The following is a 25,897-nucleotide window of genomic DNA, read 5'->3' as shown; positions in this document are numbered from 1 at the left end:
TCCACATGGAGAGATGGCCCAATTTAGAAAGAGCAGAAACCTCAAGACTATTAACACATAATATTTTCTAGCTTCATCCATTTCCTTGCAAATGACATAATTTTGTTCTTTATGGCTGATTAAAATTCCATTGTGTTCATAGCCTATAGTTTTGTAATCTATTCATCTGTTGGTGGGCATCTCAGCTGGTTCCATTGTTTGGGACTTGTGAATTCTGTGGCTATGAACATAGATATGCATGCATTACTCTGATAGTATGTTTTCCAATCTTTTGGATAGAGACCTAGGAGTGATATTGCTGGGTCATATGGCAGGTTCATTCATATTTTTCTGAGGATCCTCCATACTGTTTTTCATACTAAGTGAGATTAGTCTATCACAAAAAGTGAAAAATCAGATGTTCTCCCTAATATGCAGAAGCTAGGTACAAAAAAGGACATAGGCAGGACTCCAGACAAAGGAAGAGAAACTTTAGATGAGTGAAAAAGGCAACCTAACTGAGAGAAAAAGAAGGGAGGTAGAAAGAAACACCTAAATGGGCTCAGTGTACATAAACAAACTTATCAAAGCCAGTCACTATGCTTAGTATGGGAAGGAGGGTAAGGGGATGGAATAGGTTGGGAACTGGAGAAGGACTCAATGAGTATTGTGCGCATGTATGCCTCCACCACCCTGAAATTCATCAAGAATGTATAGATACAATGTACCAGTAAAATTAAAAAAAAAAAAGAACAGTAGCACATAAACAAAACCAAAAGAAAAAAGAAGCTGGGTTTGGTGATGAATGCTTGTAATCCCAGCATTTGGGATGTTAAGACAGGAGGATCATGGTTTGAGGACAGCCTCAGCTACTTAGTGAGGCCCTTTGCAACTCAGTGAGACCCTATTTCAAAATAAAGAATAAAAAATAGAGCTGGAGGTGTAGCTTGGAGGTAGAAAGCCCCTGGGTTCCATCTCTAATACCCCCCCAATAAAAAAGGGGAAAAAAAGAAAAAAAATCACTAAAACTCAAAATCAAAGTAAATGGATTAAAATGAGTATTAGATAATGATAAAAGTATAAGAAAGGGGAGAAGAAAAAGATCAAACTAAGAAACAAACCACAAAAATGATCCCTAAATGCCACCAAAATGAAAGAAATAAAATTGTTATAAAAGAAACATTAAAAAGAAAAGAAAAATAGAAAAAAAATTAAAAATTAGGGTTTTTTGTGGTGCAGGGGATTGAGCCCAGGGGCATTCTACCTCCAAGCTACACCCCCAAGCCCTAGGCCTCACTAAGTAGCTGAGGCTGGCCTTGAACCTGGATCCTATTGTCTCATCCTCTCAAGTACTGGAATAATAAGCATGCACCACCATGCCTGATTTTAAAAATAAGCTTTAAAAATACTCAAAAAGATGTTTTAATTTAACACAAATTTTAAGGAAGATGATTTTTTTTTCTATCTACTTAGAGGGAAGACTTGATTTTTTGGTAGTGATATTTTAAAGAGTAATCTTCTTCTGTTCTAAATAGTTAATGGCTTCTGTTGCCCGTGTTTGATAGAATATATGTTTCCTTTGTCTTTCTTTTAGTAAGCTGGATATACTTGTTCAATTTGAGATCATTTGAGTATTTGTCCAACTTTTTTTGTTGTTTCATTTAGTTTAAGGTTTGTGAATCATTCCTTGAGCCAGGTAACTTTGATGCTATATTGGATAGGGGATAGAAGTGACCTTTTCCCTGTCAGTAGACCCAGTAACTGGATTTCTGTGACCTAAGAGCTCTTTAGGGTCCTTGCTTATGATGGATTCTACTCGCTTTTTTTATGTTCAGAAGAGGAGTGCTAGAGAGGGACCTGCAGACACTACCCAGACTGTTCAGATGCACTGATTGAGAGTCTGTGGATGGGTGTGGCCTTGTTGGTTCAGTGGTCCTCAGTCTCTTTGTAACCTGAGATGGCCCCCTTGTAGCTTGGGCTCCTGTTGCTGCCACTGGGTCTCAATCAGATGCGGTACCATTTTGCAAGGACATCCTGCTAGCAGTTGCTAGTGGATGTTGCCCCTTGGTTTGGGATCCTGCTGCTGCTTCTCCCTGTGCTATCTATGACGTGTACTCTGAAACCTAAGCCAGAACTTTGAAACTGATTCTGTAGCTATGACTAGGCCATGCTAGTGGTGAGGTTTCTAGTATTGGTTACCTATGAGAGTTGGAGATCTGAATTGTATGGACTATTCAGATAGGAATAGGACTGTGTAGTTGGGGTGAGTGGGGTTGTTCTGAGCCCAATTTAAGGTAGATTAACACTGCTGCTGGTTCTAGGGGGAGAGGAAGATTTCTCTGTTTTGATTATAAAAACACATTCAGAGTTAGGGGAGCCTTTTAATGCTCCTTTCAACCCTGCTTCTGCAGGGACCTAATTGGTGGTATACAGGAACTGGGCTGGCCTAAACCATTCCAGTGGGCACCTAATTGATTGAAGGGGGAGGACTCCCAAGGATACTGGTGTTCCCACTTATGTGGAACTAACTGAGCAGTTTAGGGAACTTGTAGCCCTATTAGGTCACCCTGGGATATAGCACCAGGAGTGTACAGCCTTTGCTGGCTGGAATGATTTGGGCTCACACAGTCCCTGGGCTCTGGAACAAGTTGAAGCTTCTTCTGCAGAAGCCAAGAGTGGAGGGGGGGGGGTTGCTTAGCTCTAGTTTGCTCCAACAGTGGAGCCAGGCATGCCAAGTTTGGGGGTGTGCTGTTGCCAGGTTCTACCTGCTTCTGATGAAGCTGCTTTTGTGGAAATGTTGGGGGGCAGCTGCAATACTCTGGAATGTGAGCCTCTCCCATGCCTGTGGGGCAATGCACATGCTCCCAAGGAATTGGAGCAGATGGCTGGATGATGTGTGTGGCCTTTGTCACTACTTTGACAGCACACTAGTTTGGTTGTGATCTTATAGCTCATTGACCCAGAAAATGGTTGGGAAAAATGTTTTGTAACAATCACAGTGTACAGAAACAAGCCCCTTTGGCTTGCTCTGCTCCTGTTGGCTGTTCCATGTGTCCAAGCATACTTTTTCTATGGATCAGAGACTGTTAACTCTATTATAGGTGATAAGAAGTTGTTACTTGTTCCCACCTTGCTCACTTAATTTCTTCATTCAACTTTCTTACAGAGTCCCAGGTTTTGTGTATATCCCATCTGCCATCTTGAGATCCTCCTTCCCATGAGAACTTTTCACGATGTTATATATGTTATATATGTAGGTTTGCTGCCTGGCTTACAGTTTGAAATGCTAATCAGTGGATAGTCCAGGGTAAAGATTTTGAAAAACATTTCAGCAGTATCTATAATTATTATGCAATGTAATACCATGCCAGTTTTTAATGTAGATGCCTGCTGCAATTGCAAGATTCTTAAAAATCAGATGACTGTCCTTTTTTTAACCAAACAATCAGGCTTGTGAATGTCAATTCAACAACTCTGACTGCAAGCTTGGCATGATGGGCACAACCAAAAACTTCAGGCTTATAGGAATAAACCACCTACTGATTCTCATGTTCCTTGGACTTGTCTTTAACTTGTGACTTGACTATAAAGAACCCAACTCAACTGAGGCTAATTTTCTTGTCTCATGAGGTTATAAAAAGCTGATTTTATGTATATCAAGTGTTATAGGTAAAATCTGAATTACTTTATCAAAAATCAGAGCTCTTGTTAGTTGTCATTTTTTACTGATAATCTCAAAGATATAGCACATTCGACTCAAAGAAAGTCTGAGACATTGAAGGTAGTCTCAGACCTTGAAATGGAAAATACATATCAAATAAACTTTAAAGAAATTAAGTTTCTTATTACATGCTTGCTTTTGACTCAAAATAATATTTGAGGCCACCAAGTAAGAGTTTTGGTGTTACCTAACATAGCAGTGTTATTTGTGTATTCATTCTATGAAATATTTCCATTTTATATCTCAATAGCATGACATTTTCTAGGGATTCATGCCTCATAAATCCATAAATGCTTGGTTTTTACTATCAGCAGTTCTTATCCAGGGATATCATATTAGAAACATTAAATGGATAAGGCTCATTATCCTAGCAAATGTCATTAGTCTATTTTGAGTCCAAATTTGTCTACAAAAACATTAGTCTGAATCATCACTCTTGTTTTTTTCCCCCTTGGGTGCATTCTTCTGATATTTGGGAGAGAAATGAATTTCTAGACAACTGCTTTAATGCTTGTGAATTGGTAACTAAATATGTGTTAGTCAGTGTTCTCTAGATTAACAGAACTCACAGAACACATATATGGAAAAGGAAAATTTATTAAATGAGATTCCATCCCCAAACAATGTAGCCCCAAGTTTCTGACTGCAGGAGGAGAGCTGGAGGAATAAACAACTGGTTGAGTGGTCTGAGAGCTCAGGTCTCTGATCAGAGCAACCACTAATTCAGTTCTGGTCCGATGGAAAGGCAAGGAACTCTCCAGGAAAACAATGGTGAAGATCCAGTTCAAAGAACTTAAAGTCAATATCTCAGACTAGAGCAAATATGCTTTTCCATAAATAACCATACATGCTTTTACATGGCTTTCTACATTTTATCCGGGTCTTAGGCCCATCAAAACCATGCTGGCTACATTCAGAGCAGGAATTTCCCTTCAGTCTGCCATTACATAAACCAATCATCTCATCAATACACCCAAAGTCACAGAATATAAGGTGTTTCATGGTCTAGTCAAGTTGACAATGCAGACTAACCATCACAACCTGCAACCAATTTGCTGTTTAAACTCAGTCAATATTTTCTTGTCATGCATTTCTTTTGTTATTATTATTTGTCTTATTATGTTTTAAATAAAAAATAATGTCTAATATGGTGATGATCGCTGAAATATGAACCACCCAGTGGGGAATAGGAATAAAGCATATTCAGGATGGTTATATTTCTTTTTATATATACTGTTATTGGTGCATTGTAATTATACATCCTAGTGAGGTTCAGAATTATAGGAACATAGATGCACACAGCACTGGGTGTGCTTCTCTTCAGATCCCACTTCACTCTCTCCCTTTCCCTGTACATGCCGTAAACCAACTCAGTCCAAATGGGGCACGAATTCACTCGCGGTCGAGAATCTCAGTAAAGATGGGGAAGGATAGGGTGAAATACTGCAGATTCTTATCTGCAGCGATTCTTTCCCTTCTAGGAACTAAATTTCTTCCAGTTCCTAGTGAGGCGCTTTTGGAAAGAACCTGATATGGATCAATGCTTCTTGCGCAATTGAACACTTTATTCTGGACACAAGATTTTTTATATATTCCCCTCTCCCAGTGATTCTCTAGTAGAAAAGTGCAAAACACCCAAGGTACAATAGAGATATACACATGCAGATTACCAACCCTGAACAAGACAAAAGTAAGGCCAGTGATATCACAGGTCTTTGTGATTGAAATCAGTCCCATTATCCCAGGTGGGTCTTGTGCTTCGATTCAGCCCCTTTGGCCTTGCAGCTGCAGAGGCTTTTAGTGGGCTAATTCCAGAAGAACAAAAGTCACACCCAAAATCACTTGAGGAGTCCAGTTTTTAAGAGTTTATCTTTAACCCTTTTGGAACTTTCATTCCTAGGGCTTAGTCCAATGTCCTTCTCTATCTAGAAACCTCCTTTGAGCTGAATGGGGGACGAAGTCCGAGATTCCAGCTTTATTTCGATGAATGTCTGCTGGGTTTTTTCTGCAATACAATCTGCTGTCTAAAAGCTTAAGCAAACTCATAACACGGTTTAGCAGGTAAACACCAAGAAATAACATGAAGTTTTTAGATTTAGTTGTCAAATATACTTCTCTAGCAGCTGAGCAGCTGAGCACTTTTCCTCAAACGATATGCTTATTAACCAGGTGGTGTCGCTGTATCTCCAGGCATCACTATTACTAGGTGCAAAGGTCAAGTTTCCTTTCAGCCCTTGGCTAATGAAGGTCAAAGATAAGGGTGGAGTTCTGCATTTGTAATTACTGACTGGAATGCTGCCACTGCATCTATTACCATTTGAACAAAGCTGAAAGTTTATTTTCCACGGAATCAGTTTCTCTCACAGTCCTGATCTTACACCACCAGAGCAATTCGTGTGGAGTTAAAAGAATTATTACTAAAAGAATAATAGTTATGAAAGAATATCTAAGAGTGGAGAATGCTTTTGGCCAGCGACCACGCCTTCTCTCGGGGCTATTTCTCACTTTGAGATATTGCCTATGGACTGCATGAATAATAATAATGCAGATGCCGAGAGGGTGTGGCTGTAGCTGGCATCTGCATGTACATATTATTAAAATTGTTACTGATAATTTTGTATATATACATAACATTATTTGAAATGTCTCCGTAACCAAGTTTTCTTCTTCCCCCCATCTACCTCCTTTAAACCTCCTTTATCATTCCACATAGTGGACATATTTCTTTAAGGTTAATTTGTTATATGTTTTTCATTTCAATAAATGTTTAACTTTAATTGTGCAACATTATTTGGGCCTTTTTATGATTTGATAGAGACATTGATTGGATGTTCAATGTTTTTAAAGTCAAATTCAGTTTAGCCTCTGGACAATCTATTTCAACATTTTTTATGTTTTACTCTTATTAATCAGCAGGAAGCTTCAATTTGGCTTCAGAAAGAATTTCTTAATTCTGGGAAGCATCATTTTCCTACATCTGATTTTCATTTAATCCTACTAATGAAATTACAAATCCTCTAAAGCACCGTGTATCTGGGGCAGACAGATTGATATAACATTTTACAAACCAGACATCTGTAAAACTCACAGTATCATTTGGGACAATGTGTGTCTTTTTCTTTATTTAGGCAGAATAATGGGAACTCAATCTTTTTTCTCCATAGGAAAAAAAAATCCAAAGGTTTTTCTGAATATTGGCCCTTATTAAGAACCAGATCTGAAAAGGATGCCCAACTGTATCTCAGATACCATGCACAAGTAGACTTATGCAGTACTTTTTCTTCTGTGAATGACTTATTTCACTTAGCATAAAGTCTTCCAGATGCATCCATGTTATCACAAATAGCAAGATTTTATAGCCATTTTAAGCGTTTCTTTTTCTGTTGACCTTGGAGTGCAATTTCTTGTTTCATTAGTATATCAGTGTATGGCTTTGGGCACCTGCATGTGCTCACTACAGACATGAATATATAATGAATTTGAGAAATCTGACTAAAGCATGTGCCTTAATTTAAATCCCTGTTAACCAACAATTGATTCTTTCTGGTAGTTGTGCAAATGATACAATTTAAATCTTCATCTAAATTCCCACAGAATTTTAAAAGTGAATGTCTTTTTCCCTTATTCTTCAATGTTGCTGGCTACAGACAAAGGGTCTTTGAACAGCTCTCAGCTCTGCCCATTGTACAGATTTGCCCTTGTTTTCTTCCATTTAGCTTTACCCATATCCATGTCCTATGGCTGCTGATTTACAAACAGTAAGATGACTTAATTCAGAAGAGCTTCCTTGCTTCAGTTGAGAGAAATTTATGAAACATAAAGTATGCTACAGTGGGGTTAGAGACATCCTCTGGTTGCTTTATTGTCAATCCTACCTGCTATGAAGCAACCTGTTCCTGTATGCAGTGATTTTTCTTCTTTGAATTTGCCCTCTTTCCAAAGTGTGGTTTTCAATATCCCATTTCCAATTTATGAATGAATTTTTAATGTATATTTTGATCTTTAAATGGCTCTAATGTCACCCAAGACAAAATTAGTATTTCTAGATTCAGAATTATCTGGTGGCTTTCTTTGTTTTTAGCCATTTTAATCAGTATTCATCTTGGGCAGATAAAAAGGATAAGGGATATTTCCTAATTTATTCATCTATACCCAAACCTCCAGTTTCTATATTTCTGGTCTCAGATATACTTAATATTATCTGAGAAGTCAAATTACAAAGACCTAGTAGACTTTCCTGCAACATCACTTTTTAAAAATCTTTAGAAACTGTTTGTATTCAGGCCTCAAATTCATCTGATTTTCTTTTGATATTGTCAGTAGAGGCCAATAATATTCCTAGAATAAAGCAAAGCAAAACTTCTATCAAAGCCAAAGTCAACCCTACTTATCTCTAAGTCTCCTTCTTGTGGGCCAATCCTGTAAGTTGGCACACATATTTAGTTGTTTTAGTTGATGTATTTCCAAGGTCTGTATTTGAGCTGGGTTTATTGGCATGCCTCTGTTTTCTAGATGAGTCACTTCAGTCCTTAACGTCTCTTGACTTCTTAACCAGAGGAGAAATTATCCTAATATAGTCAATACAATTTACTAACATGCTGTAAATGTTTATTAAGTCAAAGTCTTACTTTATGAAATTATGTTAGCTAAGTCAAATATATTCTGGCAATACAATGAATTTATGCCAAGTCCCATACTGTGAGAATACATTGTGCTTACTTGTTCCTGAAAATTGCAATAGAAAAGAAAACACTAACCAAGTTCACAGTGACATAGCAATCCCTGTTGGTCTGTTGTGCTTTCCTTATGGTCTTTACCACATCAAACACAGTTGGAGCAACTAGAAAAGTGATCCCATTAACTGCATGATCTGTACTGGACAGACAGACAGGTCTGTTAAATGGGAAGCTCATGGAGAACAATAATCAACCTCAATTCTCTCTCAATCAGAGAAGTAACCTTTTGTGTATCCTTGGAATTCTATATTGCTTTAGATTAACTGTTGCATGAAAGAATGTAGGACATTACAAAAGTGCCAATTAAAACACTAGGAAAGGTGATTTAGACAATACACTTCTTCTTTTTTTTTTAGCAGGTCTGGGGATGGAACCCAGGGGCATTCAAACTCTGAGCTACACCCCCTGCCCTATTCTTATTCTTTATTTTGAAACAGGATCTCAGAAAGTTGCATATGGCTTCACTAAGTAGCAGCTATGAGGCTGTCCACGAACCCTGATCCTCCGGTCTCAGCCTCCCAAATGCTGGGATTACAAGAGTGTGCCACCACACCCAGCTAGACAATATACTCCTGTCTCCCTAAAGGATACAGACAATATTCTCTATGAACAAATACTGCCCTCCCCAATTACATATCAGCTAAAGGCCCTTAATCAGGAAGAGTCTCATCAGCTCTACTTTCTGGAAACTATTTCGTAACCCTAAGGAGCCTTGCCAATGAGTTGCAGATTCTTTCGCACAAATCACTAGGAGAGGCCTAGGATTCCTTGCTGGGAGTTGAGCAAGTCTCAGCATGTCAGTCTTTTTCACACTCAATGATTATTTCTTATCAAAAATTTTGCCCACTACTTCTAGTGAGTATTGGTGATTCCCTCATGGAATAATGATTACTATAGTAAATGCTATGTGGTAACTTTCCAATCACATCACATATTTTACATTTATTAATTTGGTTTCTAGAGTAAGCCACCTATTTAATAGTTTTCATTTATATCAGCATGGGTTTATGGACTCCTATTTCATTCAGGGAGTCATCTCTTATCATTATTTTTAAAATTTTTTAAATTTTTTATTGGTGCATTGAATTTATACATTATAATGAAGCAAAAAAGTTGTGTAGACATAAATGCACACATCACCCAGCCAGCCCCCACCCAGTTCCCAATTTTACTCTTCTTCTTGTAGATATCCACTTTCCCTAGCCCCATTTATTAAAGATACTACCCTTTGGTATTATTCTCTCTTTTAGTTTCTATTGGCATGAAATATATTTTCATATTCCCTTGTTTTTAATCCCTGCTTGTTCTTAAATAAAGACAAGTAAGATCTTAACGTGTCTTAAACACAACATATACTTGGGTCTTGTTTCTTTAATACATTTAGTCTGTCTTTTATTCAGGATTTTAATCCATTTATGTTTGAGGTACTTTTTAGTAGATAATTGCTAGTAGATTGGCAATTCCGTGGCTATGAACATAGATGTGCATGCATTAGCTTGGTAGTTTGGTTTCCATTCTTTTGGGTAGATACCCAGAAGTGGTATTGCTGGATCATGTGGTAGGTTCATTTCCATTCTTCCAATGATTCTCCCTACTGTTTTCCAAAGTGGTTGCACTAATTTGCAACCTCACCAACAATGTATTAGAGTTCCCACTTCTCCACATCCTCACCAGAATTTGTTGTTTGTGTTTTTAATGATTACCATTCTAGTTGGAGTTAGGTTAAATCTTAGGGTAGTTTTGATTTGCATCTCTCTGATTGTTAATGATGTTGAGCATTTTTTCATACATTTATTGGCCATTTGAATTTCTTCTTTTGTGAAGCATCTGTTTAGTTCACGTGCCCATTTTTGGCTGGGTTATTTGTTTTCTTAGTGCTGAGTTTCTTAAGTTCTCTCTATATTCTAGATATTAGTCCTGTATCAGAGGAATAGTTGGCAAAAATCAAGATGTCCATCAACAGATGAATGACTTACAAAACTGTGGCATATGTACACCATGGAATTTTATTTAGCCATAAAGAATAACAAAATTATGTCATTTACAGGGAAATATATGAAACTGGAGAACATTATGTTAAGTGAGATTAGTCAGTCACAAAAAATAGGAAATCAGATTTTCTGCCTAATATGAAGAAGCTAGGGAGATAAAGGGTCATAAGAGGAATTCTAGACAAAGGAGAAAAAACCATATATGAGCAAATAAGGAGGCCTAACTGGGGGTGATGGGAGGGTAGAAGAGGGAAATTTCTTAATGTACATGATATATATTCACAAACATATTAATCAGTAAGCCAATCAGTAAGGGAGGGGAAAGGATTGAGGTGGGAATTGGGGAGGGGCTAAATGAGTGATATGTTCATGTATGCCTCTACTGTCTTGTACTCCATTAAAAGGTATGACTACAATGCAACAATAAAAAAAATTTTTAATTGCTAGTAGATAAGGACATAATACTTATTTGTTCTTTGGTTAGCAATTTTCTGCTTGTTTTAAAGATACTACATTGCTTTTTCTTCCTTTCTTGATTAGTTTGATGATTTTCTATATGATAGTCTTTGAATCCTTTTGAGTGTGTGTGTGTGTGTGTGTGTGTGTGTGTGTGTTTGTGTGTGCGCACGCGCGTGCGCATATATGTGCTTGGGCACATGCGCACATGCTTATATTCTTGATTTTTTCTTTGTGCTTACCAAGAAGCTTACATATAATGTTTTATATTTATAACAGCCTATATGAGCTGACAACCTACTTAGTGTACAGAATAACTCTTCCTTTTACTCTCCTACCCATAATTTATGTTTGCTTGATGTCAGAATTTATTAATGTGTATTCCTTGACCATTTTTTTAGCAATAGTTGTTATTAATGCTTTTATCTTTTAGCCTTTGTACTAAGGATAAAATTGTCCTATGCACCATCACTACAGTCAGTTCTAGAATACTCTGGATATGAGGCTTAGGTTATCCTCTGTCTGCCAGGGGTAGTGCTATCAGAAGACTTTCTTTCTACTCCTCTAATTTGGATTTCGTTTAGCTCTGCAGATCAAATGGGTGCCACAGAATAGTCTGTAATTATTGAAGTTTTTTCTAGTTTGAAGAGAGTTGCCAGTTTGGGAGTAATTTTATGCAATTTGAATTGGTGAAGACAAATTCAAATGGGTTTGCTATGGTGGCTAAACAGTTCCTAGTCTGCAGAAGTTTTAGGCATTTACTGACCTCTTCCTCACTTGGCAGACCCATTTGAATTTGTCTTCACTAATTCAAATTGCATAAAATTACTCCAAAACTTAATATGGGAGCCCAATTGTGTAAGTCTGCTGTCAAATTACTTTCCACTTGTGAATACATAGTCTATCTCAGTCAATTAATAAGTTATACAGAAGAGAGTTAGCAAGCAGACCTGAGGCTACTATCCTTAGACAGTCCTTGGTTGGAGTCTGACAGCTTAAATAGTAAAGAGTTCTCTGTACTGATACAAAAGTTTCCTTAAGTGATAAAAGTGCCTCACTATGCCTAGAATGTACAAAAAACATGGTTCTTCTGCTGAACACCTACATTCCACCTGGGAATCAGGAATTTTGGTACATTTAAGGAAAAAGGTTTCCTCACAATCATTCTTCAGTAAAAACCTGGGATGCTCAGTCTCTAATAAGTTTTCTGGTAGACAACACTTCACAGCTGGTTGCTAGAGGACTTATTCATGTCCTATTTGACCTGTGTGACTCCATTGGGAGAGGACTCTTGGGAACTTATGCCTGGTTCTTATAGACATCTAAAATTTTTCTTTGTGTCCCTCACTATAATAAATATTACTTGTGAATGTACTCTATCCTACATCTGGTGAGTCCTTTTAGTAAATCACTGAACGTGGGAGTAGTCTGGAATATCTCTGATGTACAAGGTTTGCTTGAAACATCCACATTAAGACATACAGTAAAAGTTCAAATAATATTAGGTCCATATATAAAGATATCACTACCAATCTCACTAACTGCAAGTGGGTGGGATGTGGAGTGAAATATACCAAATGATATGTGCATATATGAACGTGTCACATTGAATCTCACTGTGTTGTATAATTACAGTGTACCAATAAAAGCATAAAATTAAAAGATATACAGATGCTAAATGATCTGCTGATACAGTCTTTGTGAACAGAGTTATGCTTAGTGAAACTATGACAATTAAGTAGCCTGACCTGATATTAGAAACTGCAATATGTTGGATAAGAAGTATGTAAACCAACCAAAAACAAAAACAACTTTAATTAACTAAGTCAAACTAGAATAAAGCAAGTATAAAAGTTTAATTCTATGCAAGTTTTGAGGGCATAGGCACCTCATCTTATTCAGATTATTTGAAAAGCTAGAGGTATATAACTCAGCCTTATAAGAACAAGTAGATTTTGACAGGTTACAGTACCTGGAAGCAGGTGAAAGGAAGATTTGGAAGGTAATGAGAAAGTTGAAAATGGGTAGATGTTGTGACTATCAATGTGAAATATACAGTGTATTAGGGAGTAAAATATATAATTATTATTGTGTATGTCACACAGTATTATTTTCAAATGCTGAATAAAATCCTAGTAATTCTACTTAAATTCAAACAACTTACATGCTGTTGTTTCCTCATCATGCTTTTCTTTTCTGCCTCTCCTTTGTTAAGGTCCATCATGAGTGAGGAATGGGACTCAAACTCTTCAGAAACCCGGGATCACATCTGGAGCATCAATAACACACAGCATCATCTTTACTCAGATATTAATATCACCTATGTGAACTACTATCTTCACCAGCCGCAGGTGGCAGCAGTCTTCATCATTTCCTACTCTCTGATCTTCTTTTTGTGCATGGTGGGAAATACCGTGGTTTGCTTTATTGTTACAAGGAACAAACATATGCACACTGTCACTAATCTTTTCATCTTAAACCTGGCCATAAGTGATTTGCTGGTTGGCATATTCTGTATGCCTATAACCCTGCTGGACAATATTATAGCAGGTACGTTGACTTGTGTGCAGTGCAAAGATGATCGGGAAAAATGTTTGCTTTCTTTTCTGTAAACAGGCCAGGGCCATTCATTCAGTCATTCATTCACAAGAGTTTATGGAGGACGAGAACTATTACATACTCTTAATGGAGTGTACATTCTAAAAAAAAAGGAACCAGGCAAGAAAAAGATACATAATTTGAGAATAAGAATAGTTATAGAGAAAAATAAACCAAGTGACAGATGGAGAGTGGAGGCTGCTCATTTTACAGTGTTCACTGGAAATAATCAGAGTATGAGATCTAGCACTTTTTACTGAAACTTTTAAATTTGCTTAATACAGACCAAGGCATAAATAATATTGCACAAATATTAAGTATATTATAGACTGTAAAATTTAATCAATGCAATCTAACATAACATCATAGAACTCTCAGTGTAATGTGAATAGATAGTGAGGCCCTGCTGTGGTTAGCCAGAGATATTTCTCTCAGTTTCTGAGGAAAGATGAAGCAGTCGCAATAATTTCTCAAAAAGTATTATTATTATACCTGTGCAACAGAAGTCACCTTATAGTGTAAGGGTCAGGGTCCCCCTCTTAGTACTGCTGGGTTCGTGTTGTTGCTTCTTTGAGGGGCCTAAGAACAGCACATTTTCAGATCTCGGTGGAGTTTTGATATATAGAACCGGCTTAATATTTGTAGAATCACTTAATGAACTATTCAAATCTGTAACAGAAAAAAACTGGAGCAACTTCAGCATACTGGATTTATCCACAGACACAGGAGCCGTATCATTACTCTTGTTCTTTCACAGAACAAAGACCGAAGACTGGGAAAAGAGCTTGCTTTCTGGAGTTCTCACCTGTTCCCGTTCTTTCTCTAGAGGAGGATATTTTGAGGGGAAATCAGGGTGCTGCTTCTGTCAGTTATGTTGTCAGTGTGTTGCAAGCTTTTGTGGTGTTTGTTAGTAAACATTTATAGTGAATGTAGCACGGTCAAGGTACTGTACAAGGCAAAAAGAAGGTAAAAGAGTTTATGGAAATTACTAGCATTGCTCTCAGGGGAGTTGCTCTCGATATCATTGCTCTTGATATTTTCCTCTACAAATATTTTAAATTAAGTTATTACTTAAAATAATTTTGCATATAAATGACCCATCTTACCTTTGATATCTGTTCTCAGGAGGCAGCTACTTTCAGCATCTTTTTTTTATTTGGTACATTGTAGTCATACATCTTAATGGGGTACAAGATGATAGAGGCATACATATACACATGGTTCATTTAGCCATTCCCCTTTCTGGGAATTATTACCATATTTCTAAATAATGTTTTCAATATGATATGTTGTCATCAAACTGTAGAAGTTATAACTTTTGTTCTCATAATTCACTTCATAAGCATAAACATGCATCCACATAGTTCACCTTCTCTCTTTCTCCCAATATAACACTATGATAGTTTTATGAGAATTTGCTTTTTATTTTGTTACTGCACATCAGCTGAACCATGGAAAATGCTATGATACCAGTTTCTCTCTTACAAATTTTGTTTTATTTTGTTTTCTTGGATATACTAAGGGCATCATACTTTGATTTGGTTCATTTTTGCTGTGTACCTACCAGAAATATTTCCTTGTATTCTCTTCCTGGACCCTTACTTTCATTTTAATAATGACTTCAAATTTATCTAGCAGCCAGCAACTATAAGTTGTATCTTCTTCCTGGAACTACTTCTGGTGCACTATGGCTACTGGGTGTGGTGGTGCACACCTGTAATCCCAGTATTTAGGGAGCTTTTAGTGAGGCCTTCATTAACTTAGTAAGACACTTTCAAAATTTAAAAAAATCAGGATAGAGGTGAGGGTGTAGCTCAGGGGCAGAATACCTCCGTGTTCAACCACAAGAAGAGAAAAGAAAAAGGAAAAACAAAACCAGTTGCATTGGTCTTGATTTTACACCTTTATTTTTATATTTTCAGCACAATAAGTTAAAAGGACTTTTTCAAAGACTCCCATTTTCTCTTCAGGATGGCCATTTGGAAGCACCACGTGCAAGATCAGCGGACTGGTCCAAGGAATATCAGTCTCGGCATCCGTCTTCACTCTGGTCGCAATTGCAGTGGATAGGTGAGTCAGCGCCAGTCGCAGTCAGATAAAACAGACGTGTTGGCAACTAACCAGACAGAAGAATACGTAATCTACTACTGTTGAGTGACTCCTTTCCTAATAGTATTCATAATACTTAACTCTTTAAGAGTAAGATATATACCTACTAAAGGTTGCATAAAAATGAATCTATGGGTTTCTTTGAAATAATAAAATTAGGGATAGATGCATTTCTGCCATATATCACACTAGAATCTAAAGCTTTATAATGGTGGAAATACAAGCATGGTGAAATAAATCTTAAATGTTATACAAACTCTAAGTCTAAAATGAATGATTTTTTATCTACTTTGTTGAGAGTTTATGATGTTCTGGGTACTAGGCTTGTTTTTTTAGCATCTAATATAAATAATATCAAGCACTGCCCCAGGAGGTCTACAAGTAGAAAAAGTACACCGACCCATCTAAAAATACTTAAGAATAAAGTTCTTTAATAGGGGTCTAGCACATGACAGCCATGGGAAGGAGAGAGTAAGAAATTCTACCTATTAGAACAGGGAGTAATTAGGCTTAAATAAGAGGTAAGACTTGCCTAAATCTTGTAGAATCATAAACTTGCCTTAGGAAGACACTGGGAAAAGGTCATCTTTGAAGACAAGCATATATATGGAGCACTTTGAACAGAGGGCACTTGTCCAGAGAAGGGAGAGGCAATTCGGCTGGAAGAGGATCTGCAGGGGCACATTAAGCCACCATGAGGCAGAGTGCATCCTTACATTTGAAGGACTATAAACCTTATCACGAAGACCACAGAGAGCTTTTGAAGTCCCTGAAGCAGGAGCCTAATGACTAGATTTTAAGTGTAGATGCACTATCCCCGAAGTAGACTGGAATTGTGTCAAATTAAAAAAGAAGCATTTTTATTAAAAAAAAAAAAAGCTTTTGTAACAACACAGACATGGGGAGAATATATGGATCTATTAAGGGAGTGACAATTGAGATGAAAAGATGCTAATAGGTAAAACAGCAAACTGGAAGAAAACTAAGTGAAACTTGTCCAATAAAGAAAATGGCCAATGAGTAATAGTGTGTGTGTGTGTGTGTGTGTGTGTGTGTGTGTGTGTGTGTGTGTGTCTAAAGAAAGAAAAAGTGAGAGATCAAGTTAAAAAATGAAATGTCATGGAATTGTTGATATCAAAAGAATAAGTTGGCACATTCTATTTCCAATTTTAGTCTACTATTTGTGTAATGATTTAAGTAATGTTTCAATCTGTTGTTAAAGCCTATCACGAAGAATTTTTATTTTATTTACAGGTAAAGAAAATAGATGTTAAATATTTGTTAATCACTATTTATAAAAATAATAAGGTTTACATTAAAATCTGTGGTTAATGATTTCCAAAGCTACTATAAATCCTGTGCTAGTACTATAATTATACTAAATTATTTATATTCTGAGCTTATCATATTTACTCCAACATTACATTTAGCAACTAAATTTCTTTTTTTTTTTTTTTTTTTTTGCCGGTCTGGGGATGGAACGAAGGGGCATTCGACTCCGAGCTACACCCCCTGCCCTATTTTTTATTCTTTATTTTGAAACAGGGTCTCACTGAGTTGCAGAGGGCCTCACTAAGTAGCTGAGGCTGTCCACGAACCACGATCCTCCTCCGGTCTCAGCCTCCCAAATGCTGGAATTACAAGCATGCACCACGCCTGGCTCTAAATTTCTTTAAAGTTTGTTTTCACTGCTTCACTGTTAAATGTTAACTATTTGTAGCCAGGTTTGGTGACTCAAGCCTGTAATCCAAGATACTCAGGACCCTTGGTAGGAGTATCTCAAGTTCAAGGCAAGCCTGTTTAATTTAGCAAGAGACCCTGTTTCAAAAAAAAAAAAAAAAAACCGGGCCTGGTGGCGCATGCTTGTAATCCCGGCGCGAGACAGGAGGATCACGCAGGTTTGAAGCCAGCCTTGCTGGTTTAAGAGACCCTGTTTCAAAAAAAAAAAAAAAAAAAAATATATATATATATATATATATATGTATATGTATACATATATTTATATGTATAAATAAAATATATATTAATATATAAAATAGGTCTGGGAGTGTAGCCCAGAGGTGGAAAGGTTTCCAGGAACCCCAGTACCACCAAAAATAAATTAATTAATTAAGTAAGTAATTAAAAGGGCTGGCGAGATATCTTGTACCCCTAGGTTCAATCCCATTTTACACACACACACACACACACACACACACACACACACAGACACACACTGTCATATTTTGAAATAAATGAAACATTATAGATATCATTGAAACCCATTTGGCATATCTACTCAATCCTATTTCTCCTTTTCTAGATATTCTGAAGTTTACAATGTATTCCTCCCATCTCTGTTGTTATGCTTTCCCAGTATTAGTTTTCATGCCCAATGTTAAAAATTTTACACAATGGTACCTCATTATATGTTCTATTATGAATATTTAAGTGCTAAATGTAATATGGAAGTGAATATGATCAGCTCAAGATTTAAGTAAAAAATGCAAATGATGGTATAACTTTTTATTCACTAAATATATGCTATTATGTAACTAATGTATATAATTTATTAATATTCAGTGGTAATATTCAGAACAATGATTCAGTAGTAATACTATTAGTAGTAGTATAAATAAGTAAAAATAACAATTTAGTATAAGTGTGGTAGTAGCACAGGATATAGTAACATTGGAAATTATTAAACCCTAGATTTAATGTAAACCTTGTATTTTTCACATAGTGACTAGCACATATTTAAATTTTATTTCTTTATTGTAAATTAAATAAACAAAGGTCTGCAGATCTTTATTCTGACAGCAGGATAAAACAATATATAAATAATGGCATAAATAGTAATAAAAAGGGCTCAGGTATAGCTCAGAGATAGAATTTCCTGGGTTCAGTTCTCAGGAACAAAAATAAAATGACATAAATAGTAGATTAATATTAAAATACAATCTACAAATTTGTTTTTTATGTCAACAATTCCATGCCATTACATATTTTTACCTTGCTCACTTATGTCCTCTTTACACACACACACACACACACACACACACACACACACACACATTGGTTGTTTTCATTACTGAAATAGTTTTATTTGCATAGAGAAAAGCTTTGATTTTCAGAGATGTTAAATTTCAGTATTGTTTTACATATGTTTAATATTTCATGAGTATAATTTTTATTTTACCCAATTCATTTTTAATTGTTCAGAGGTAGCACCAATAAAAATAATATTCAGTTGTCATTTTAAATTAATTTTCCTTTAAAAATATTGATAGTTACAAAAGTATAATGTATAGGTAACAATAATTGTAAAAATGATCCTTCTCTTAGCCATGTAAAATTCTTCAAAAAATCTCCATTGTTTTCTGGGTAAAGTACAAATTTTACTCATTGTGTAAACAATCACAATTTGTTTACATTGTATATATGAATATGTTTGAAATACCATAAGTTGGTCCACAAAAAGAGCAAAATACCTAGAATTAAACTGACAAAATTTCCCTTAAATTAAAGGTGTGTGAATAGAAGGATTCTTTCATTACAAGACAAGAAGAACAGATGGAAGTCAGGAGAGGAGACTTTACAGAGAAAAAAGTTATGAAGAATGGCAGAGCAATCAAAGTCCAAACTAACTAGCCATTCTTTAAAGAGATATCATAGAAGTTTATTTGGAGTTACTGTTACCACTTATAGCTCTAAGTTTCCTCATCTACAGATTTAAGAAGTACCAGTCTTCATAAAATTTTAGAGACTCATCATGAAAATCAAAGATTAAAAAGGCAACAGTGCCTTGAAAAATATAAAATGGTATAACCACCTAATAGTATGAATGTTTTATAATTAAGATTTAAGTATCAATAATAACATAAAAAATCTACAATAACAAAATAGCAATGAAATGAACCAGTCCTATTCTTCATACTCAACAGAAGACATGGAGGGTCAGGAAGACTCATAATCAGAATTCATAATAGAAACTCTCAGACTCCTACAGCTGTGAAACACATCATCAAAATATTAGTAGCTTGCCATGAATAATGCTTCCTTACTTTTCTCATGATTCTGTGAGTTGACTGAGCATCTCATTGTGGTTCTCCTGCTCTGTGTGCTGTAGCTGGCTTTACCCATGCTACAATGGTACCCTGGAAATTAAGCTGAGGCTGGGATATCTCAGATGGCCAATCTGTCATTCCCCAGGTCTTTTATCTAATGCAAGCTTTTTGAACTAGGAAGCTAAATTTTAAAGAAAGGACAAACTCCCATGCACCAAAAAAGCTTCTGCTTGCCTTGTGTTTACTAGCATCCCACTGGCCAGCATGTGTTTCACAGCCAAGCACACAGACAGTGTGCTGGGGAGTGGGCAGCAGTTCACTGATGCCTCTTGACTCACAGTTTGCCATGACTCAGTAGAGCCAGCGGTTTAATGAGCACACTGTGAGGTAAAGAGCATGAAAACTCCATGGGTAAAAATACTGTGAATAATAGGTGAGATTTTTTACCTTTTCTAAGTCTCTTTCCTTGTGTTGTAAATAGAGAGGCTTAAAGTGACAACCCAGGCAAACAAGTGGAATAGAATGTGGAGCAGAGTGTTCAATGGCCATATTCAACCTATGCCGTTACCATTATGACTTTTCATCACTAAAAGTGCTCCCTTTATTCAAACCGGCGATCAAACTGCATCTCAGATTTTATTTACAGAAAATGACAATTCATGTCCCTCTACTACAGATGGTAGCTTTCTATGAGTTGATGTTTAGGAGTGGATGTGGGTAGAAGGTCCTTAATTACTTAAAGTTGACGCATGACTTGGTCGGAAGTTAGGAAGCAGCACCGTGTTAATATTTGCCTTACATTGCAGATTCCGGTGTGTCATCTACCCTTTCAAACCAAAGTTCACGATCCAGACAGCCTTTGTCATCATTGTGGTCATCTGGGTCCTGGCCGTCGCCATTATGTCTCCATCTGCAGTGATGTTACACGTACAAGAAGAAAAATATTACCGCGTGAGACTCAACTCCCAGAATAAAACTGGCCCTGTCTACTGGTGCCGGGAGGACTGGCCCCGTCAGGAAATGAGGAAGATCTACACCACCATGCTGTTTGCCACCATCTACCTAGCTCCCCTGTCCCTCATTGTCATCATGTATGGAAGGATTGGTGTTTCCCTCTTCAAGACTGCAGTGCCCCGCACAGGCCAGAGGAGCCAGGAGCAGTGGCCCATGGTGTCCAAGAAGAAGCAGAAGGTCATTAAGATGCTCCTGACCGTGGCGCTGCTGTTCGTTCTGTCCTGGCTGCCCCTGTGGACTCTGATGATGCTCTCAGACTATGCTGACCTTTCTCCAAATGAACTGCGGGTCATCAACATCTACATCTACCCCTTGGCACACTGGCTGGCTTTCTGTAACAGCAGCATCAACCCCATCATATATGGTTTCTTCAATGAGAACTTTCGTCGTGGTTTCCAAGATGCGTTCCAGCTCCAAGCCTGCCAAAAAAGGGCAAGGATCAAGGAAGCCTACGTCCTCAGAGCTAAAAACAAGATGGTCATAAATGCAACTGGTCAGCTCACCCAGGAACCAGTGTTTCAAAACCCACATGGGGAAGATTTAATCCACAGAAAAAGTGTTGAAAACCCCAAACAGGAACTGATGATGGAAGAACCGGGAGAAGCTACCAGCAGTAATGAGATTTAAAAAGACCCGGTGCCATCATCCACTCTATTTTGTGTTATGTATTTAAATGCTGTTTTTTTTTGTGTGTGTGTGATTTTCTACTTCGATTCCTCATAAAGTTCCTGAAAGATCTCTCTGGCAAAAAGAAAAAATACAAACAAAAACGGTCTTGTGATGTGTAAGATATGTACAGGGACTTACACATGTTTGCCTGAGTAAATCCATTCCTAAGGAGCAGTTTTCAAAGCCTGGCCTTACCCATTCACATAGTTAGCCAAATGAACCAAGCATGTTTGCACAGCTTGTACATCTGCATCTACATAAAAATCCATTTTTCTTCACTGGTGTTAGACAAGCAGTATTTGCATGAAAATGAATCATGTCAATTTCCCCTTTGATTCTGGATTTGAAAATTTAAACTTCAGACTTACTGATCTGTGTGTGATTAGTACTGAATTTTCTAAGAAATATATTGGATCACAAGAAGTCCTTGGCTACTGCTTTTCTCATCACCAGCAATATATTTGGGGTAATCTAGAAGCAAGATATTCTAGGTCCATGGGTAGTTATGTCCCAGGTGACCTCCCATTATAGAGTAAAACTGACTGCAGTGCCAAATGAAATAACACATTTATTTGTGTTTAAAAGTTAGTTTTTAAAGAGTATAGAGTTGGGAAAATTATTATATCATTCCATAGAAGTCACTGTTGGCTTTTTAATAGTTTTACCAAGTCAGTGTTCTCGTCGAGCCCCCACTTTTTACAGAACTGATTTGGGGCCCCAGTGTAACCTCCTTCTAACAGATTCTCTAATATAAAGAAGAAAATCCTTTAAAAACACATCAGGTGTCAGGGAATTGCATCTCTCCTTTCAAGTGCTTAATCATAAATGTTCAATAAATCATAAGACTCCCATGAAGTATAGGCAGAGCAGGATTTGTCACTCATATTTTCTGTTGGGTACATTTAAACCCAGCACCCATAATTAAATAAACTTGTACTATGGTTAAAAAGAGAACTGGTGAGTTGCTTGTAATCCCAGTACTTGGGAGGCTGAGACAGGAGGATCCCAGGTTCAAACCCAGCTTTGGCAATTTAGTGAGAATCTCAGTATTCTAGTGAGACCATGTTTCAAAATAATAAAATCTGATTGGGAGTGTAACTTGGAGATAGAATGCCTCTGGGTTCAATCCCCAGAATCAAAAGGGGGGGGGGGGAGAATTGGCAACCCCTATATTCTACTGTATTACAATTATATATATATAAAATGGTTGTAAACGATAGCTTTTCTATACATATGAAATTTGGAAATTATAGAAAAATAACTTATTCCACAACTAAGAATAAATACTTGGGTGTGAAACTATAATATTTTTAATCATTTAGGTGGTAAAATACTGTTAGCTTTTCAACAGGCTTTTGGAATACAACTGTGGAGGGTTTTTAAAAAACCATTTTTAATTATAACTAATAGCACATATTAATGATGCTAAGTAATAAGTTTTTATGACATTTAAAAATATAATTTATATTTTAAAAGTACAATTATAATGCACTTTTAGTTTTTATTTGAATTAAGCTATGTGATATTTGAATATGCAAGTGTTATTTCCCATAATCAGTGAAGGGCACATTTTTGAAGATTTAGGACAGAATTTCATCTTATATTCCTTTATTCTGATTTACAGAAATGTTATTTATGGTTGGTATACTTAAATGTTTAAGATTATTTGATAGAGAGTATCACTTGCCTATTGGCATCCTCACATGAATGGATGTTGGGTCAGGATTTGAAGCCCCTCCACGCCTTCATCTCTCATCTACCTGCCTTTTATCACCTCATTCTATCGTTACCTTTTCTTTAATGTTTGGTAAATTCCCCCAATGAATCGAGTCCTGACATTCTGTTGTGTGCATCTTTCAGTTCTTTCTACAGTTGGCAGAGTCCTCTCCCTAATATTAACTAAATCTCTCTTCTTGGTAAAATGCTTTCGGAAGCTTTCTGCCTATGAAAACATAGCCCGCCAAAGCCTAGCCCTCAGCTCCTGGCTGCGCCTCTGATACAAAGTGTTTCCTAAATTCCAGTTACACTGAGATGGGCAGCCTAGGTTGTTCTGGTTTATGTTTTCCATTCATTATTTTTTTCTGTGCTTCAAGTTCACCCCCTTTGCCTGACTGGCCTATGTCCAAAGTCAATTCAAAAGCCCCTAGCTCAGAAAGTCTGTCTTTATTTCTCCAGTAGCGGTGGTTAGTCCTACTCTCTATGTACGTCTTGGACAACAACCTAACTGGTATTACAGTTGGTCTGTCATATGTTTGCAAGTAGAATATGTATCAAATTTTCCAAGGACATGATAAATGAGGCCTTATTTATCTTTAGATCCTTTACATTCTAGATTGTGATCAACATGTATATGACATGAATAGTCCTTGGTAAAAGCCCGTTGTCGGTTTGCTTATGAGGAAGGTCCAATACTGAAAACAAGTAGATTTCAGCATACAGATTCTAGTACATACCTATTACACACAAAGAAGAACTTTTTAATACACTGGGGCAATAAAGGTAATAGATGAGTCAGTGCAGTGACTTGTGCCTATAATCCCAGTACTTGGGAGGCTGAGACAATAGGATCACAGGTTTGAGGCCAACCTCAGAAACTTAGGGAGACTCTCAGCTACTCAGTACAGCCCTGTTTCAAAATAAGGGCTGAGGGTGTAGCTCATAATGCCTCAAGGTTCAACCCCTAATACCAAAACAAAAAAGGTGATGCACCCTTGAAATCCCAGTACTTGGGAGGCTGAGACAGGAGGATTTAAGGTTTGCAATAAGCCTCAGCTACTTAGTGAGACCCTATTTCAAAATAAAGAATAAAAAAATAGGTCTGCAGTATACCTTGGAGGTAGAATGCTCCTGAGTTTAATCCCCAGTATCTCACACAAAAAGAAAACAAAATTTAAAAAAAGAGGAGTAAGGGCTAAATTGTTATTACAGTTTTGATTATACCAGTTATAATAGTCTCCATAACATGCTCGATGTTTTTTTAGTATGTCCTCAAGCCATCACAAAAGTGCTCTGAGGATTATATTATTATCTCTGTGTTAAAGATGAGAACATTAGTCTAAAGTAGTTGGTTTTTCCAGTTTTGAAATTTAAAATTGGAGAAGTACAAGATGGCAGAGGCATACATGCACACATCACTTATTTAGCTATTCTCCAATTCCCACTCCATTCCCTCCCCCTCCCTCCTTCTCATGTTGGCTTAATGATTGACTTTGATATGTTTGTAAATGTACATCATATACATTAGGGAATTTCCCCCTTCTACCCTCCCATCACCCCCAGTAGGCCTCCTTATTTGCTCATCTATGGTTTCTCTTTCTTCATCTAGAGTTCCTCCTATGACCTTTTTTTCTTCCCAGCTTCCACATATTAGGGAGAGAATTCAATTTCTTACTTTTTGTGACTGACTAATCTCATTTAGCATAATGTTCTCCAGTTCCATCCATTTCCCTGTAAATGATGTAATGTTGTTCTTTATGACTGATTAAATTCCATTGTGTACATATCCCATAATTTTGTAATTCATTCATCTGTTGATGGATATCTTGGCTGGTTCCATTGTTTGGCAACTGTGAATTATGCTACTATCAACATAGATGCACATGTATTAGTTTGGTATTTTGGTTTACATTCTTCTGGGTAGATACCCAGAAATGGTATTGCTGGATCATATGGTAGGTTTGTTCTCATTCTTCTGAGGATCCTCCATACTGTTTCCCAAAGTGGTTTTACTAATTTGCAATCCCAGCAACAATGTATTAGTGTTCCCACTTTTCCATAACTTTGCCAGCATGCAGGAGACATCACAATACCTGACTTCAAAGTATACTATACTACAAAGCCATAATAATAAAAACACCATGGTACTGACGCGAAAACAGACACATAGACCAATGGAGCAGAATAGAAGACTCAGAAACAAATTTGCACACTTAGGCTGATTAATTTTTGACAAAGGGGCCAAAAACACACACTGGAAAAAAAGCCTTTTTAACAAATGGTGTTGACAAAACTGGTTAACATTATGCAGAAAAAGGGAAATGAACCCCACTTTCTCACCCTACACAAGAGTCAGTTCTATATGGATCAAAGACTTAATTAGACCAGAGACCTTGCAGCTCCTTGAAGAGGACATAGGTCCAACATGTTAACACATAGGCACAGGTAAAGACTTTCTCAACAAGACTCCTAAGGCAAAAGAAACTAAAAGGTGGAGTAATACGTGGGATTACATTAAACTGAAAATCTTCTCTACAGCAAAGGAAACTATCAAGAACCTTAACAGAGAGGTTACAAAATGGAAGATTTTTGCCAACTACTCCTCCAATAGAGGACTAATATCTAGAATATACAGAGAACTCAAGAAACTCTGCTCTAAGAAAACAAACAACCCAATAAAAAATGGGCAAGTAAACTAAATAGACATTTCACAAAAGAATAAATTCAAATGGCCTATAAATGCATGAAAATATGCTCAACATCATTAGCCATCAGAGAGATGCAAATCAAAACTACCCTGAGATGTCACCTAACTCCAAGTAGAATAGTAATCATTCAAAACACAACAACAAATGCTGGGAT

General features: G+C 36.9%; 1 protein-coding gene across 1 annotated transcript; it reads left to right on the top strand.

Moving 5' to 3' along the window:
• Positions 1 to 13,105: 13,105 nt before the first annotated feature.
• On the top strand, positions 13,106 to 21,277 carry NPFFR2 (neuropeptide FF receptor 2; the record flags this gene model as incomplete). Its single annotated transcript, XM_080698028.1, has 3 exons — positions 13,106 to 13,433; positions 15,452 to 15,551; positions 20,443 to 21,277. 3 exons carry the CDS (start codon positions 13,106 to 13,108, stop codon positions 21,275 to 21,277), a joined length of 1,263 nt encoding a protein of 420 aa, XP_080554154.1.
• Between the last annotated feature and the right edge of the window lie 4,620 nt (positions 21,278 to 25,897).

Source organism: Muscardinus avellanarius (genome assembly GCF_963383645.1).
Source record: "Muscardinus avellanarius genome assembly, chromosome: 6".
NCBI classification, from domain to species: Eukaryota; Metazoa; Chordata; class Mammalia; order Rodentia; family Gliridae; genus Muscardinus; species Muscardinus avellanarius.
This window is presented reverse-complemented; position numbering and strand designations above follow the sequence as displayed.